The 19,433-nt window shown below is 39.1% G+C and overlaps 1 protein-coding gene across 2 annotated transcripts in view; it reads right to left on the bottom strand.

Annotated features, from left to right (window-relative positions):
• CTNNA2 (catenin alpha 2) overlaps window positions 1-19,433 on the bottom strand; it is an 870,740-nt gene that overhangs the window by 533,341 nt on the left and 317,966 nt on the right. For both annotated transcript variants that reach the window (XM_019552979.1, XM_019552980.1), the window contains exon 7: window positions 17,845-18,048. In XM_019552979.1, the coding sequence (XP_019408524.1) occupies window positions 17,845-18,048 (204 nt within the window). The remainder of the gene's footprint in view (window positions 1-17,844; window positions 18,049-19,433) is intronic.

The following is a 19,433-nucleotide window of genomic DNA, read 5'->3' as shown; positions in this document are numbered from 1 at the left end:
ACCACTAGGACCATTGTGACAAGAGATTGGGATGTGCTGAGTTTTGAGGAGCATGAGGGTATCAGCTGAAAGTGCTGATCAGACCCAGCCTGCTCAGATGTACTCTGTTAGCGTGTACGTGTGTGTGTCTAACTGCATTTATTATTGTCCTGCTGAAATAAGGGATGAACTGAGTTCAAGGTACATGAGGGTGTCAGCCTGTCAATGCTGAATAGTCCAGCCTGACCCAGATGCACTCTCTTAACCCGTGTGCTTGTGTCTGACTGCATTATTGTTGCCCTGATGAACTGAGCTCAAGGCATATGAGGGTGTTCGCCTGTCAGTGCTAAATAACCCGGCCTGGCTCAGGCGTATCCTGTTAATCTGTGTGTGTATGTGTATACAAATGTTTGACTGATTCTGTGGTTGGAAGAACCCAGCCCCATTGAAACTGAGTCCTGCAAGATAGCTGCATTGGAGGTGAGGCCTTGCAGAAGGGAGAGATACAGCCCCATATAGAAACACATTGATAGAATTACAGAGACCCCAGCAATGTTCCCCTAATAAATGAGCACACCCCAAAGTGACAGGCAAATCTGGTAACAATGCCTATTGAAAATAAACTATAACAAATATCTAGCAACACAAATTTCAGAAGACATCACTTAATATCCATCAGTCATCAACTGACTGAAACATACTGTTCATACAGTTTAGAATATATGCTTGGATGCAAGAGATATTGTTTTCCTCCGTATTTCTGTTTCAGATATCTGACTCAAATCAGTACTTCTAATAAACCATCACAATGTCCTGCTTAAAACTCACCCGGAAAGAATTATTAGTGACTGACTTTTAAGTATTCATAAATGCACATCAAAACTGAGGCAACAGGGGCAACGTGAATGGGTTTCATTAGATTATCTGTTCAAACTAAATGTAATATAGGAAGAAGTCAAAAATGTTTTCTCCCCCAAACATATCTATAGTGTGAGTGGTATGTAACAACTTGGATTGTTATGCATATTTGCAGCTATATTAGAAACTAGTGTAAATATAAAAAAAAGACAGATTATCCTAGCCATATGTCTTTTAAAGGCAAATACGTTGTTTTGCACATTTCTAATAAAGCTGCCCCTCAACAGAGCCACTGGCTGCTCTTATTAAAAAAATAAAAGTAATTTGCCTAAAGATCTAAATCACACTAATGTAGTTAGACTACTGTGGGGTTAGCCATCTGGCTTAGTGGCTCATTAGTAAAGAAATGACCCCTATGCATAAAACACAGCTGGGTCATTCCAAGCTAATGAGCCTTAACGTTTTATTGTCTGGTACATCTACAAATGGTTGAATGTGGCTCTTTATAAGTTTACTTTTTAAATTTTTTTTAACATACTACTAACAATTAAACATATATAGTAACAAATGCCAAGAACAGTGAATACAGAAATAAGATTTCCACTCGTATAAAGTCAATATGGATTATCTGGGAAAACAACGATAATACAATATTTTCATGAGAAAAGGGGTCATTATTTTAACTTTCCTGCACTAGAGTTTGACTGAGAAGTTTACAATGCTGGCAAATTCTGTACCTTATCCCATTTATATATTGCTATTTCTTTCAACTCTAGAATATTTGGGTAAATAAATTTGTGGAATTACGAGTTAATTCCTGAAAAGTCATTTGGATTTCTCATGTAAGAGCTATTCACACAACAAATATTTCCATGATCAGGGCTCAAAACAGCTGTTCACACAAGAACCTTAGACCTCAGCAGAGATATGTAGGTAAGCATATGCCTAATTTATACTCCTATGACTAGACTCATTGGCTTCAGTGAGACTCTTTACAAGATTAATGTTAGATATCTACTTAAATAGCTTACTAGCTCAAAGTCTGAATATTCTCATGACATGATGATGCGTCCACTCGAAATCATTGGGAACTCAGGACACCCAGCTTCATAGGACTTGGCACACGAGTCCTGGTCCCATAACTGGACGTCATCTGGGCTCTTCAAACGCAAAAGTCTGCTTATATGCTGTCTGCAGATTCAGTCCCAACTTTATAAGTTCTGAATTCTACTTTCCATTCTACAGTCCTATAAGTTCTCGAGTGAATTATACTTCTATACTCTTATAAGGAACAGTGAAGGTCTGACCCCTCTCCCCAGCATCTTTTGTGCTTACATTACATTCATTGCTGCTTGTCCCCAGGGAATGCCCATGCCATGCATGCTTCAGTGCACGGCAAGTTACCCCGGGTGGGCTAGGAGATGCTGGGGCCAGCACTGGGCTGGCCCAACAGCCTTACCAGGGGTCCTGGGGGTCTCCTGGGACTGTAGCAGTGGCAATTTTGCCACACAAAGCCTGGCTGGCAGCCAGAGTGGCTCCAGGTGGCCTGGTTCCACTTTTGAGTGGCACATGCTGCCCATCTGTGCACTCCTCTGTTTCTCTGTTTTTTTCACAGGATATCCAGGGGTAAAAAAAACCCATGGAAAAAAAAAAAAGAAGAACAGCACATGCATGGGAAGTTCACCTTTGCAGCATGGAGAACATCTAAATGTGTGGTATGTGGCACCACATATGTATTTGCTGCGCCACATACTGCATGGCTCGACTTGTCTGGGCATGACCTTAATGACTGAGTTGTAGTCTCTCTCTTTTTACTTATAACAGTTTTTTAATGCTAATTTAATTGTTTTGTTACAAAAGAAGTGTAACAAGTTGAATATAAATGACCAAGCACCCACTGCAAACACAGGATGTATTCATGGACATAGTCCATGCTTAAAATTATATAACAGATTATTCAGATAAAGGTTTCAACTACTAGGTCCCCAGTCATTCAAAATACTGTTCAGCTTTAACAGGTAACATATATTTTAAGACAAAGGAATAGAATAAGATACAAGTTGAGTGCTTGGATTTTATAACCTTATTCAAATTCCAATCATTTGAATAAATCTACACAAAAGCCACATGAAAGATATAATTAAGTTATTAGGAAAAAGGTCATGTCTGCAATGAAAATTAAATTCTGCACTGTAAAAACATCATAAGCTTGTTAAAAAGAAGTGAATAAACAAGATAACGTTACCATCTTTTCATAATGGGCCAAAATTTCTCTTCTACTCTTTGAGGGGGACAGAAAAAAGGAAAAACAAAAAATATATACAACAACAATTGGTAAATTCTCAGCCTGAGTGGTCTCATCAGCTTGGAAAACTCAATTTTGTTTAGCTTTTTTCCCTTCAAAATGCTATAATAAAATATAACTAACGCAATTTTGTCCAGTTTCTTGGGTTTCCAGTGTTCAAAATGCAATTATATTAGATGTCACTGTTCACTCTACCAATCACTGTCAATATTTTTCAGCTCTTCCATGACATCTCTTATCAACAATAGATTGCATGGTCTTTATTACAATAGCCTAAGAGAACCAAGGGTTTCATTACATTAATATGTCTCTGGTTAATTCTACCTTATCTACTTATTCAGCTTAGCCTTAAAACCCAATTAAAATCTAATTTATCTGATCCCTGCATTCAAATACTATTTGGCAATGAATCTGACAGCCTTGTAGTAACTACATTACTACACATTGTGCCCCAAGGTACTGTAGATAATGCTTTAAAAAAATATGATCGGTGTTCATTTAAAGCTACAGAACTCTCTTTTGAGGCTCTTTGATTTCACACTGAAGAACAAATATTTTATGATAGTGCAATAATCAAGTTATGTTATTAACTTAATCCAATCCTTTGGTAGTACAAATGGGAATTGTTCCAGTGAAACTGAAGGGATTAGGAATATTTACACCAGCTGAGGACCCAGTCCATACTGAGGTATGCAGTGTCCTATGCTGAGAGGTACTTAGCCATGTTAGCTTGAAATGAGGCAGAAGGCAGGATAGATTTACACCTCATAGACTAACTAAATCAGAGATCTATCACATAATTTTTTATAAGTAATAGGTTTACTTTATCCAATTTTGTTAATCTATAAAATGCAAATACACCTTGCCTTCTGCCTGACCTATACCAGCCATAAGAATGAATGGAAAATCATAGGGAGGTAGTTGTATCTGTCATCGTTGGCTGTGAAGCTGGGATGTGTAACAAGAGGAGCACCACAAAAGTGTAACAGGAGGAGCACCACAAAAGTAAACAATATTTTGGAGATTACATAAGTACAAGCTCTGGCATAAAGTGATTTTTTTACTACTGATATATGACTTGCCCATGACATTATGCAATTGAATAGGTTTTGGTTAGAGATCAGAAGGCAATATTTTACAGTTAGGGTGGCCAAAATCTGGAACCAACTTCTCAGGGAAGTGGTCCTCGCCCCTACCCTGGGCAAATTCAAAAGGCGGTTGGATGATCACCTGTCTGGGGTCTTGTGAACCCAGCATTCATTCCTGCCTGTGGCAGGGGTCAGGCTAGATAATCTGTTCAGGTCCCTCCTGACCCTAGCTACTATGAAACTATAAAGAACTTTGTTAGACTCCTAAGACCTTGGATCTTGCATTCGCAGACTTTAACACTGATCCCCTTTAGAAGGATGCTCCTGTAAACTTTAATTGTGATTTGCTACCATTTTGTTATGTAAATGATTTGAGTGGAACTTAATTTGTTGACCTCAGATGAAACTTTAGAAAATGTCAACAGAGAAACTAACTCAATTTTTTTGTTGTTGTTGTGACTATATGAGTAACAAAGGATATTTTTAAAAATTATATATGTCATAAAATCAATTCTCAAAGTTGGTACTTTTGTGGCACCAACTACTGTATTTCTCTTTGATATCCTGATATGCTAAGATAAGCCATAAAAATTTTTATTTTGCTTAGTGTAGTGTCTAAGATGACTAGTTCTGTTTTTTGATGAGAATTAGTCAATGTTAAAAATCCTAGAATAAAGTAAAGTACAAGCTGCCGATCCGAGAATAATCCAGCATTCTAACGTTATGAAAATGTTATTAACTGATTACACCAGAGATTATTCGCCCCCCCGCTTTCATTTGTCAGTTCAAACAAATTACATGTATTACTATGTTCATAGAACATACTGCTCTGTAAGGAATGACACTGAGTTTCAACTGACAAGTTATTCTGTTGTAATCACAAGATATGATCTGTCAAAGAAACTCCACTGCAATCAGTAAATCACAAGATGATATGACAGGTCAGACAGCAAAATTCCACGCAGTGCAATGAAATTGTGCTATATGGCTTTTCATTTTATCATATGATTAGTGCAGGAGAAGGCAACTTGTAAGTTGATCTGTGCTATATACAGTGTCTACTCTGTTTATTTCAGTACACATGGGTGCTATTTTCCCCGATAAACAATAAACCAGAAAAAAAAATCATTCCTGACGTGAAAAAAAAATCAGTAACAGTAAAATCAGAATATCAATAATTTTCTAAAATGCAAGTGGGTTTTAACACATGATCTTTTACTCTATTGTTTGTGTGGTTATTGCATACAGAACTCAAAATAATTTACTTGCCTTCACAAACCTTTTTAATCTAGTGTCTTGTTAAAGAGCCTGTATCTAATAAAAATAGGTCTCCATTTTGTTTATTATTAAATTTCCTTTTATTACTGATATATGGCATCAGAATACAGATCTTTTAATTATGCAGGCCACACTTGTGGTATGCAAGTGCGCCCTCTTCTGGACATCCAAAACCATTAATCCAAGCTCCTAAAAGTGGTTATACTTTCTTTCCATCAATAAACTTAATATTAAATAAAATAAATAAAACCAAAGAACAAGAGTAGCACTGTCTAGTCTTCGGATTCTACGTTGAAAATGTACTTCTGAATGAAGAAAACTCACCATTGTCACGTACATAAAGCAAGTTTACCCCTACACATAACTTTATAGTTTCAACAGCTAAACTAGGTTAATACAGTTACCTTATAAATACTATTGATGTGTTTATACGTGCATTGTAAACATACTAGACATATGATGTGTCAATATTTGTGTGATACGATGTGTCAAGGCATTGGTAACGCTATATAAAAAGACCTGCTTATATTTTGACCTTTATATGTAACCTAGAAGCAAATATACCCGTAATAACATCACTATTTTTACTCCCCCTTCCACCCTCCACTTTTGGATTACTGCTACTTTTGGACTTAAAGGAAAAAGTCATAACACTTGCAATGGATTAACTGCAGCTAACAACTTCAAAGCAACTGTAGTAGCTCATGTTCTGAGAGCACAGTGAAAGTGGTATAAATTTAACTCCTAAATCAAATAATATAAGAACTACAAAGCCTATTGTTAATAATGACCTACATACTGGGTGTATCTACATATGCAATTAATATGTGATGAACTCCAGAGCAGTTTGCACTGGAGTGTACTGCTCCTGGGCACAACATCTACACGTGTGCCTGAGACAGCAGTACTTTCAGCCAGGGCAAAGCAGTCCCAGATTGGCAGCTAGCTCAGAGACTCATCCCCAGGGTCCAAGTGGCAGTTTCAGGCAGCAGAGAAGCTGGCTGGGGCGTAAGGGTGGCAAAACTGTGGAGCCGTGTGGTTGACCCCCCAAGCCTTACTGCTCCCCAATACCAGCACTCATGTAGACGTGACACTTTACTGCAGAGCTAATTAGTCAACTTGGCAGTAAAGTTCATATGTATATGCACCCTCTGCCTCTGAACATTCCTATTTCAAACTATAACTATACCTATAACTATAATAAAGCCTACCTGCCCACCTTTAGAAGGTACACAATTGACTCAGAAAACTTCCACTAGTTTTCAGCTACCGCTTGGAAGATTATTTGGATTGTTTCCTCTTGGTTGTTTTTATTTTTGAATGAGCATCATTATTTGGTTTTATTTTTGCATGTTGTGAAACTAAGCTCCTGTTAAAGCAAAAAATCTTAAAGTTACAGAAAACAGTATGAGGTATTTAGGGAGATGTACATTTAGGCTAAGCACAGACATTCAATGGGGTTAGGGGAAGAAAGTTAGATCACATTAAAAATGGCCACCCAATCTAGCTTAGGCCACCCAAATGTGGACCTTACTTTTAAGTTACTAGTTAGCTGGATCGACATGCAAATTATATAGAAGTTCAGTGAACACAAACTAGTCTAAAAATGGCAGAATCCAGTCAGAATCTGGACCCCACCAACCCCCTGTGGGCCCTGCCTGCCCCCCCCAATTCTCCTACAGATGCCATCTGCACCCCTAATCCCCCCGATCACTCCCACGGATCCTGTTTGCCGCGATCTGCAATCCCCCCTGAAGATCCTGCTTGCTCCCCTCCACAATTCCACTGTGGCCTCTGCCTGTTCCCCATTCCACTATGGACCCCCAGAATTTTCCCCAGGCCTGCTTGCCCCCTCTGATTCCCATAACCCCCCTGCTAGCCCCACCCATCCCAACTTACTGTAGATCAGGTCATTATTTTTAACTTGATCTAACTTGATCTAACCTCCCTGTACTTACTTAAGGTGTAAAAACTCCCTGATTCCAGCAGGCATATTTTAATTTTGGCATGTCCACCCCCTCCTTCACAATGAGTGGGGGTGCACTGTTAAGAATCATGCCCTGAGCTGAGGGCAGGCACACTGGCACACATGAACTTGGCAACACTGCCAAATTTCTGGGACTTTGTGTATGTTAATCAGAAACAAGTAGGTGGGTCACACTCTTTGGCAGCACTCCCAGGCTTATCGCACAGGCAGCACAGTCATAGCTTTTAATATACTTCCAAAAATATTTTAGATACTTTTGTTCTGCACCCAACACCTAAGCTATATAATAACAAATTAATATCCTATAGACACTCAGAAGATTGAAGGACATTTCATAGATATTGTACGCTCAATTACAAAGATAACTTTAAATGGCAACATGTCCATTTACTTTAAATACAGCAATTGTAATTGCAGCACAAACTTCTAATGACTTATGTATATTTGATGTAGGGTTGGTGAAGTCACTGCTACTTTGATGTACTGGATTAAGAGCAAACAAAAATAAATACGATTCAGATTCTTATTTTTGAAATAAACTGGAAAAAGGAAGGTAGAGGAGCAACATAAATGGGAGACGAAATTTATGGAAAGATGCAATGTTGTACAATCCTATGTTTTATTCAATAACCCATATCTTTGTTGGGTTTGACTTCAGTGACTTTGAGAAGGGGAACAGTGATTATAAGGATAAATAATAAATCTAAGTATTTTTGGTAGAAAAGAACATTTTCTATTTCAAAAACTTAGTGAGTAGTTTTGCCATAAAAAGGATTTTTCTAAAATGATTCTTGTTGAACACTTTGTTTTGAAAATATCAATGTTTTCTTTTCATTTTTTAAATTTTTTAAACTGAAATTATAAGGAAAGACAAAGGCACAAATACCACAAACTAATATAAAATCCTTTATTCTGGGTAAGACGACCATATTGCCTCGGCAAACACAAGCAGTCCTGACTTCCATAGTCTAGTTCTGATGGGTTGGTCAAAAGTCTGGAGTGGAGTTTAGCAGGAAGCCAGAGTGGCATGGTGCTCCAGGCATGTGACTAGGCAGGCACCACTGCTTCTGTACAGGAACAAGGCGGGTAGACCGGAGCAAGTACCACCCCACTTGCACATGGCAAGTGGCAAGGACTGGGCTACAGAAGCTTGGAATGCCCAAGTTTTCCTAGGATATATGGTCACCCTAATTCTGTGTTGAATGAAACATTTGGAGTAATTTCACTAAAAAGACCCGAATGTATTAATTTCCATTCCTTTCCCAAAAAGATTTTTTTCACCAAGATCTTGTTAGTTTGAAAACCAACCAAAACAAATCCCACTATTTGTCTAGTGCTATTAAATATTTAGGAGTGCTCACTGGGGTAAAGAAAGAAGGAGATGACATGACTGAATAAGACCCATGGAGGCTACTACAGGTTTGAGACATGTTCAGTGACTGAGACATCACAACAATACGTGCAGGATCTGGACTCAGTATATGATACTATGTGCCTAAGTATTATTAGCAGCAGCATGGGGAGGTAGAATAAATTCTACTTGTCAAGGCCACTAGTATTGAGCAATCATCATGTTCAGCTATACCACTAATGAGATCCAAGTAAACAGAGCACAAAGACTTAAATTAAATGATTCAAACATATTATATCACAGCTTTAACTTATAGTAGTGAGTTGTGGATCAGTCAGGGCTGCCTTATGCACTGCTACCATCTGTCACTAGGCAGACTGAGGAAGCCTGTAGAGTATGTGACATGTATGCATACCCTGACTAGAAAGCATCAGCACTGCAAACACACCACTCTTCAGGGCCTCAGCATTCAGATGTCTGTATGCATGACTCTGGGTAAAGTTTTTTGTTTTTTTTTCCTACCAAGACAACAAATCTGGGAGAATTCTCCCAGATTATTTGAATAGGTATGTGCAGCTTTAGTAAAATAGTATAAGACTCTTGATTACTATGTGTGATACCTACAAAACATTTTGCTTCCCTGTTGGTTATATTACATAATTATGGAGATATGGGGGATGACACAATATGATATGATATCACATGTAATTTGAATTGTACCACTACAACTTTAGCAGACTCTTAACTTCAAAAGTATATATAAGAACACTGCTGTACTGGAGCCTAAGTGGCAAAAAAGATAAAAGGTCAAGAGAGAAGGTATCCTGAAGGAGATAGGTATCCCTTGGTTGTTCTTTCTGTTTCCTAAAAATTAGTGCCAATGAACAGTATTACCTCAATCCATTTGAAACATGTTAAATTATAACTGTGTACTGTATTTAACAGTGTGTAAAAACAAACAGTTTTCATCTTCTGTAAGTAGCTATGTCAAACCAGCTGAAAAGGAACATTGTTTAAGCAGAACAAGGCTAAAAACAAACAAAAATAATATAGAGCCCGAGAAGATAAATAAGAGGTCAAGGGAGGGATAAAAATGGAGAGGAAAAAGAAGAAAGAAATCTCTCGGGACAGACTCAATGATTTGCAGCACCTTTAGCTCCATTTAACAAGTCGTATGTTCTGAAAAGGATATAATGGCAGTTTATATATAGTGTAGTGACACCTAGAGGAGATGCCAGAAATTGTAAACAGCATGCAAGCTCGGTATTCTGCTTTTATGAGGAGATAGTTACACACACACACAACTGCATTTATACATTCATAAGTTTCGCAGAACATCCCTTTTCTCTGCATATTAACTTTTACCAGGATTAATGATAATGCTAGTTGTGTGCATGCACATGAGGCATTTTGATTGTTTTAAATGCTTGCTTCTCAGTTTAGGGATGTAACATTTGTGCAACACCCTTTGTGAGTAATATTAGAAGCAATTTATAAAGTGACAAGACAAAATACCGTTCGGCCCCCAGAAAACAGAGTTCACTCTGTGTTTTTTCTTTCCTTCTCTTACCTTTCCACAGGTGATCCGGGGAAAAGGTAAAAGTGGAAAAATCAATGTTCACAACCTGGTGCTAGGTGAAAGAGTCTGGAAACACTTAACTATGGGTATGTTTTGTTGATTGTTTCTTCTTCTGACAGTTATTTATCACTTACTTAAAAATATACTGATAAAGATTTATTCTGGCTAAAAAGGGGGCAGGGGCTAGTCATTCTAGTATTTTGTGTTTGATTAGAAGGGTTATATGGATAAAAAAAATTAACTAGTATAAGCTAATGTAGTAGTTGGGTTAATTAAGTACAAGTATAAACAGGTCACATGGCCATTCCATCTGTAGTAACTGAGATAGCAACAGACAGCACCTATAGACATACTGAGTGTAGCAAACAGCTTAAAGACTCTTTTGAACTCCCATAGACTTGGTTGCTGGCCAAAATGGAACAAGGAAATAGTCCTGAGTTATAGCTGCAACAGTTGAACATCTGGAAACAAGCCTGCCAAAAGAGTCTCAAGAGGTCCATAAGGGCAATGGATTGCACCTCCACCGGCAGCGAAGAACTTTTAAAGCAGTCGTTCTGGCTTAGGTGGGCCTCACCGAGAACCGTTCCACACATTATCATTAGGAAGGCCACGATCACAACCAATGGCACAGAAGCAGTTTTCACCAAACACAGACTCATTGTACTATGAAACCAGTACAGTCTGATTATGGCAAACCCATTTTGTTCAACCTTGCTGGCTGGAGACACAGCTTGGGTTTGGTTTCACTGGGATGCCAGTCAAAAGGCTAGACATACAACTAGTGGAATATTTCCTGGGTTGGGTGACAGACTATGGGCATGTGACCGTGGCTAGAAAAAACAGAGGTCTGGGAGTTCTGCAGGAGAAAAAAGAACAAGGACAAGAGTGAAAGGAAAACAGATGTACAGGTATCATTTGAGGTACAGATTTAGTGAACCAGGGACTTTCCTAATTTAAGAAAAGTAAAAACACCATTGTGAAAACTATGAGGATTCAAAGACTACAGCTGTGTTAATCCCCTTAAGAAACTCAAGATGCAGAAATAGGAGTCACACATGCAAATGGCAAGTCTTGGAGATCAGGCCAAAAAAAATAAGAATAAAATCTGTTGTTTCTTCTTCCAGAGGTAAGCAAATCATAGCTGCCATTCCTGTTCCCCCACAGTGTTGTTGGTTGTACCTTTCTTTGCTTTACAATTTTAAAATTTTCTCTGCAAGATTTCCAATTTCAGGAATTCATGGGCATTTTTACATGTGCGCCATGGGTGGAGGGGAGCATTTTAATTAGAGTGGCTCTGTGAGCCATTTTAATAAAAATACCCGCAACGTCTTTTCTATCAGCATCCCTACGCTTCAGAATGGTGGCAGGGGTGTTTTAACTATAGTTCTTTGAACTTTGGCTTGTGCTTTAGTTAAAATGTCCCTGCTGCCATTTTGAAGCACAGGGACACCGATACATGAGACATGGAGGCTGGCTGGAGCACACTAATTAGTACACTCGAGCAGACTAGATGATTAATCAAGTCTACTCCAACGCGTTATAATTATAGCATCTCTGAATCTCATATGTCAGCATCCCCATGCTTCAAAATGGTGGCAGGGGTGCATGTAATTACAGTGCATTGGAGCAGCCTCCCTGCACGTGTACAGGTACCCTATGATGTCATGTTTCAAGGGTTCCAGAGCAGTTGGATTTATTTTTCTGCTTCTATGTCTATCCAGGAATAAAAATTGGACTATAAAATGCATTTTATACAGTGATGCTGCAGGTTAACTGCAACTAAGAAAAATCCAGGCTCATTTTACCTCCTGGGTTATGGTGACAATAAATGGCGAAACCTCAATGAAGGATCTTCCCAGTGCTTAGAAAGGTTCCCCATCACCAAAGATTCCTATTAATCACAGCCATCATGATCACCATAATGGGGATTTTAGACAGTGACAGGAATAGAACGATCTGTTTTCAGATCATTAAATTTCAGATAATTAAATTAATCTGAGAACCTAAAGAACATACCTAAGAAGTTCACCCAAATGGACATGCCCACACTTTTGTAGACACAATAGTAGTAGCATGTTGCAGAAAAAGGATGTTCTGTCTCAGATATTAAGTCAATTAATATTTCAGTCTCATTCTCAAGCAAATGCTCTATTTGAGCATTTTGCTAAACAAACTCATCAGAATTCTGCACCAAGGTGTGGCTACCGAAGCCCAAACGAGGGCAGATTGTTTCTTTGTCTGTTATTTGCAATCCAAGTACTACCACTCTTTTCTATAATGGTTTCCCTATTCCGAATGGTGCTTATGGAAGACACCTACATCATACAGTGGCCTTGAAAAAATGAAGACAAGATGCAAGGACTGAAGATGTAATCCTGAACTTCCCAAAACAGTAGGACCACCTGGATTCTCTAATGTTTTGGGTTTCTTCAATTTGTAAAACTGTAAGCAGCTAAACAGTAATATCATGCAGGTGATAGTTACTGAACATATCGGTCACTATATCAAGTCTTGATGCCATTTACCAAGCAAAGACAAGAAAACCAACTACTTGTACTGTGGCTGAGGTCTGATTGTTCTGGATAGGGGAAATAGACTCTTAAGTTATGTTTAGCTGAGGAAAGGGAAGACATTCAAAGGATGGATACTAGGCTGCTTGGACCCCACGAGAAGGAGAACACTCACCCAGGCAGAAAACGGTCCATCCTAATTGGTGTGCGTGAAGGAGCCGAGATGAATTCAAAAGTAGCAACACCACTGTAACTTTAATGTTCCTTCATCTCGGGTTGGAGTAAAGAGTAACGTTGCTCCATTTCAATAGTTCTTAGCTTGTTCACACACAACCGGTAGAATGTCACAGCTGTTGCCGTGGTGAAACATTTCCCGTTTGAAAGAACTCCAACCGTGTATGTGTGTGTCCGCGCGTGCGTGCGCAAGCACGCATGTGCATGCACGTGCATGTTTCTGTGACACTACATGAACTGAGAAGAAACACAGAGAGGGAAAGAAGTAATATTTATCTATCTTACAGAGCAAAAGCTTGATTCCTAAGAATCAGATGCTTAGCAAGCCACAAATTTGACCAAAGGCACATTTGCAGATTTCTATGGGAAGGAAGTACACTCCTATCGTACCCCGCCCTAAGGAAAATTATTTCATCATACTTTCAGTGACTCCGCCACTGTGATAATCATATGAAGAAAAGGAAAACTGCTTTTTGTCACCCAATAAAATCAGTGTTCTTCTGAGAAAACTGGCTGGCTTCAAGATGTACACATTTCAATTCCCATAAAACAGTATTGAATCAGTTAGTAAAGTTTCATTTTATCTCACAGATGAATCACTGTAAGAGTAACATTAAAAATCGCTAACTATTAAGCTAAGGTATTGGTATTTAAAAAAGACAGAGGTTGCTCTTATCCAGTCCCAATCATTTTGTCTCCAAGTAGCTTCTTCCAGGGCAGGAAATAAACCTGAGTTCACATGTCCTCTAGAAGAACAAAATGAAATGTGAAATAGCTTGGTGCAGTATTTCAGTCTTTTCGCAGAATACACCACTTCAACACAGGCTTGCTTTTCCAAATATTCCTTGAAAAGCTAGCAACGCAATACTTAGATCAGTTGATAGATTGTCCTGTCTAGGCTGCCGTAACTAAATCAGACAATCCCGATGACTCAGCAGTCAACCTCTGTCACCAATCACTGTTTGCGGAGTTCAGGACAGCTATGGACATTGTGCTGTCTCATGAATGTAATTTACTGTTCATTGTCATATAGATTAACCTTGTCTGCTTCAGAGCTACTTCTCAAAAGGATGACGCAAGATTTCTTCCCCCCCCCCCCTTTTAAATAAGAGCTCACTAGAGCCGTTAAATACGAAACCCAACAGTCTTGAGGGTCCATCCATTTTCAATTCTATCACTTCTTTTTCGTTCTGTTTGGTTCTGTCAGCAAGTACAAGTGCCTTTCGCTGCCCACTCTAGTTTGGACTCAGTGCAGCGTTTTCTTAAAATATTGCTGTATTTGGGGCCAAATCAAACATCCTTCCTGCATTTCAGTGAAAAAAGGTTTCCGAAACCTCCTATTTGCTCTAGCTCAGTTCCCTTAAATGATGCATCTTTAGACATGCAGAAAATGAGAATTAGATGCTTTAATACCCTGTGTTGATAGGCGATCAAAAGTTGAGAACGAGTGGTAGCTTTATAGGGCAAAAGAGCGTGGAAGACTAAGAAGGCTTCCACATAATTATATTACAGATGACCGGGTTATTAGTAGGGCTAAAAAATCCTTCAGATTTGGGGAATACAGTGGAGGGCAACAGAGGTAACTGAATACTCTGACAGCATCAGGGTCAAACCGATATCCCTATTTAAACCAGGAAATCATTTTACCCTATCTCCAGACTGGTACGGATTTGAGGGGAGAGGGCATGGCCTTCTTCCTTGGATCTCTCAAGCATATTTTAACAAGCTATGCAGCAGCAGGACACTGGCTGCCGTGGTGCCCCTGCGCTACCTGTGGCAGGTTAGGGTGTTGCATCGTATGGTTGTGTCAGGGTTGGCTGTCTTTTTACTAACAGGTTTGACAAAGGATTTTTATAGGATGGCTTGATAAAGATGATCCTGGTTCCTTCCAGCTCTACTTCCCTATGCTTTTATGACAGGGTTCCCTTTCCATAAAACCTATTCCAAAGGATAATAATAGCTGTAAAAGGCTCCACCTTACTACCCGTTTCAACGCATGGATTATGGGGCTCATTCTAAACTTGGCATATGAACCACGCAAGGCTCCACTCTTCTACTGCCAGAGGAAACCCCTCGGCAGGCAACCATGTGCCAAGGGCTACCAAGCACCAGAAACACAAGTCAACCATGAGGGATCATTTGTTGCCTTCCAAAGCCTTGAGCAGGAGTGTCAGATGGTGGTAAGAAAGAGAAGCCGCTGAACCTGTGAAACGGAAGAGCCACGTGAATTACTTATTCCACTGCCCAGAGCTCCTATCAAAAGCAGTCTCACCTCTCACCTTCTTCCTCTTCCCCATGGAACAAAAGACAGTGAGAGAGGAACGTTTTGCAAATTCATTTACATTTTGCTGAAATGCTGATTTAAACAAACAAACACGTCACGATAAAGGTTAAGTTCCAAAATAGACGACAGTGTCGGCAGAGGTATTCGTTCTACCTTAAAGAAACAAGAACTAGGAAAAGAATAGATGCATCTGTACACATTTCTCAACTTCTAGGCGCATGGATTTAAAATCTGAAATACATTACTTTCAATTAAATGAAACATGCTTTTTGTTGTTGTTAAAAAGATGCTTATGCAGTATCTGTGAAATTGTTCTTGTTTGATTATATTCCTTAAGAAACACAGGGAGAAAATTAAATCAGAGTTGCGGGTTTTAGAGTCCTTATTGTGCTATTAGGGAGGGTAATTTAATCAGATCAACCTTTCAAATACCCCATGCAAAGTGAAAAACAGATCACTCCACTGTTCATTTAAGGGAAATCCTGAAGCCATATTAACCATTGCAATCTGGTCATAAGTATGTGCAATTATTGAACCTGTAAAGATCCCTCTAATTTATCTGAAAGTGGTGGCAGAAATAATGCTTCTGATGGAGGGAAAATGCATTCTCCCATCACAAAGCTCTGTCCATTTGAAAAAATATATATAAGGAGACGCTACAAAGAAACAGAAAGCAACAATCCATCCGTTCTCAAACAATTTCTCTAAAGACGATTTAGAGCTTATAGCTAAATGTAATAATTCTACAAGATAAGATCCTATGGACAGCAATCCAAAAAAGATACATTTCACATAATCACCATCTGTTCCTTAACTCCATCCCTTAAGGCTTTCACCTCAAAATAAAACAGCACCAATTTCCTTGTCATTTAGAGCATTTCAACTGTCACTTGAAAAAACAGCAAACCATTTCTGCCTCCTAATTCTAGACTTAATGCTACTGCTCTTTCCTGAAGCTGCTCACTTTTAATGAAGCGAAACAAGTAAAAACTGAATGTCAATGGTCTACGCTATACAACACCTAGAAGACAGAATTTTCATTTTTGTTACTGCATATTAACTGTGTCAGAAATAGAAATACTAATACCCTTCATCTACAAACATTCCTTTACAACATGTATGGGATTTGGAGATATAGAAAAAGAAAATCAAAGTACAATTTCCCAACGTACTGCTTGGATTCTAAAAATCAACAGATGATGGACAGCAAAGGGTAGAGTAAAACACTCATTCTACAAAATATTTTTGGGTGCCTTAAATCCTCAAGATATCTATTTGGAAACATTGCAATTCATATAGTGTATGGTTAAAAAGAGAAACCAGATTTGAAAACGTATAGGTAGAGGTTTAGAGGCCTAAAGAAAGGTGTTTTATATGCATCACCTTTACCTGTCTGAAGTGGCTGTCACCATATTCAAAATAAGTTTACAGGAATTAGTTATAATATTTTTTTAAAATGCTGTTTGACTACTTAGTGTCATCTCTGTTATCACTTATCGGTGGCTATTAGTGCCTTCTGAGAATCAATAGTTCCAAAATTATTTGTGATAGGCACCCCTAGGCAGAAAATATTTTCTGCAGAAGATCATTTAAAAGGAGAGCTTATGCACACAAAACAAACTGCAGGGTGCATGTATACCATTCAGAACACTTTTTCCCCCCCAGTCCTACACACTTTGCTGTATTTAAGATTTCTAAAAATATACATTTTTCATTGTGTGCAAGGCAGCAGTCCTAGACATTACTCACCAGCTTCATGGAAGCTGCATACTTGCAGTTAATAGCTCCAATTAAACTGTTAGCAAACAAAGATCCTTCATGGCTTAACCAGTTCCTCCCACATGCAAACCTGGAGGCACTTCATGTGAACTTTTTTACACACAACTTTAATACCACCCAGAATGACTATTTCTGTACAACGATGAATAATGCAACACACTATACGTACTCATTTTGCTTGAGAAAAAAGGTTTCTAGAGGGCATTCGTTTGCCTTATCCATATTCCCACTTTGCTTGCCACCAGCAGTTTTATACTTATTTCACAGTATTTTATCTTATCAGAAACACTGAAAAAATGTGTGGGGTGCCCTAGTTAAGAAAAAATACAAGACCCCAACGCAGAGTAGTATTGAGGGAGATCCTGTGACATTTTCTTTCAGAGCAAAACATTCTCTTGAATATATTTAATTTCATCAAACCATTGTAAAAGGATCCTAAAACATGAAAATGTTGAATGCTCCAAAGTATTTCAGCAGCTCCCTTGATTTTCTTGGATTCCCGTTATATTAGAACACTAGTTTTTTACTAAGCATTTAAGCCTTTAAGAAGAGCCATAGAACAGGTTAATAATTCTCTGAGAAGGAAAAGACTAAAACCAGCATATAACTTACATTATTCATATATTCGCTAAGCAGGTCCTGCAGGGCTTGTCGGACAGCATTGCACTCAGCTACAATTCTCTCCCGGCGGTCATCACGTGTGCAGGAAGAATCTGCCATCAGTGCCGCTCCACTGATAATGCTCTCCAACCTTTCTTCAAGAGATGGTCTGAACCTGGCCTCACTGAAAGTCATGGGGTCTAAAATAATCTTGTTCTGAAAGACAAACATCAGTAGGAAAATTAAGAGCATACCTTCGTCTCTGCTTTTTTTTTTTTTTAATATATTATTTTTATTCCAAAGTTTTCATACGGCTTTTCAACTTCCCTACTGGATAAATAAATTAGTCACCTGCCAAATTCCCAGATGATTTTAACTTACTGAAATAACTGGTGTCTATGAAATTCCGCATCTTTAATAGCATGTTTTAAAGGACTCGATAGCATGCATTTTTTTAACTACACTAATGGAAAGAACCATCTCAGCAGGTAGTTTTCAAATGTGTATTCCAGTTGCCCAATGAAAAAAAAAGAGATGACCCTTAAAGTATAGTTGAAGACTAATAATTGAAGAAAAGAATTGAAGACTAATAATATATAGACTCTTATGAAGCCTTTTGGTTTTGGTCTGTGTCCCTTCCCACCGCGTCTCCCCTCCACTTCATCCTGCCCAGAGCTACGAACTGGACCTAAACTGTAACAATCATGCAGTGTATGACTTTGAATGTATCATTTCTTAAAGTTCCTTCTGGTCTCATTGGAAAGGCTGTAATCCCATTTTGTGTGTTCTTGTCAGAAAACTTTATACAGGTACTCCTCACTTAATGCTGTCCCAGTTAATGTTGTTTCATTGTTATGTCACTGACCTATTAGAAAACATACTAATTTAAAGTCACGCAACGTTCAGTTGCAATGTTGTTTGGCCACCGCCTGCTGGTAGGTACGTAACGACTTTGTGTCGTAAGCCAAGTGCTGGTCCCGCTTCAGTGCGGCAGCCATTGTCGTTTGCGTTGTGTTCCCTGAACATTTCTAAATCATTGTGGCACCTAGCATCATGAGTCCAAAACACCCAGCAAGTGATAGTATTAAACTGATAGTATTAAATTGCCCAAGTTTGCTGACGACACTAAGGTGTGGGGCAGGGTGAACACACTTGAAGGGAGAAAGAGGCTGCAACTAGATTTAGACAGACTACAAAAGTGGGCAGACGAGAATAGGATGGGGTTCAACGTGGACAAGTGCAGGGTGCTGCACCTTGGGAGAAGGAATCCACAGCATGCATACAGGCTGGGGAGTTCCCCTCTTGGAAGCACAGAGGTGGAAAGAAATCTTGGAGTCATTATTGACTCTAAGATGAGCATGAGCCGCCAATGCCAGGCCGCAGCCAGCAAGGCCAGCCATACCTTGTCATGTGTCCAAAGGTGCAGCTCAAGCCAGTCCAGAGAAGCGATCCTCCCCCTCTACGTGAGTTTGGTCAGACCGCAGTTGGAGTACTGCGTCCAGTTCTGGGCACTGCACTGCAAAAGGGATGTGGTCAGCCTGGAGAGGGTTCAGAGGAGGGCCACCTGCTTGGTGAGAGGGCAGCAGGACAGGCCCTATGAG

Source organism: Crocodylus porosus, unplaced genomic scaffold (genome assembly GCF_001723895.1).
Source record: "Crocodylus porosus isolate Cpor-Errol unplaced genomic scaffold, CroPor_comp1, whole genome shotgun sequence".
NCBI lineage: Eukaryota > Metazoa > Chordata > Crocodylia > Crocodylidae > Crocodylus > Crocodylus porosus.
This window is presented reverse-complemented; position numbering and strand designations above follow the sequence as displayed.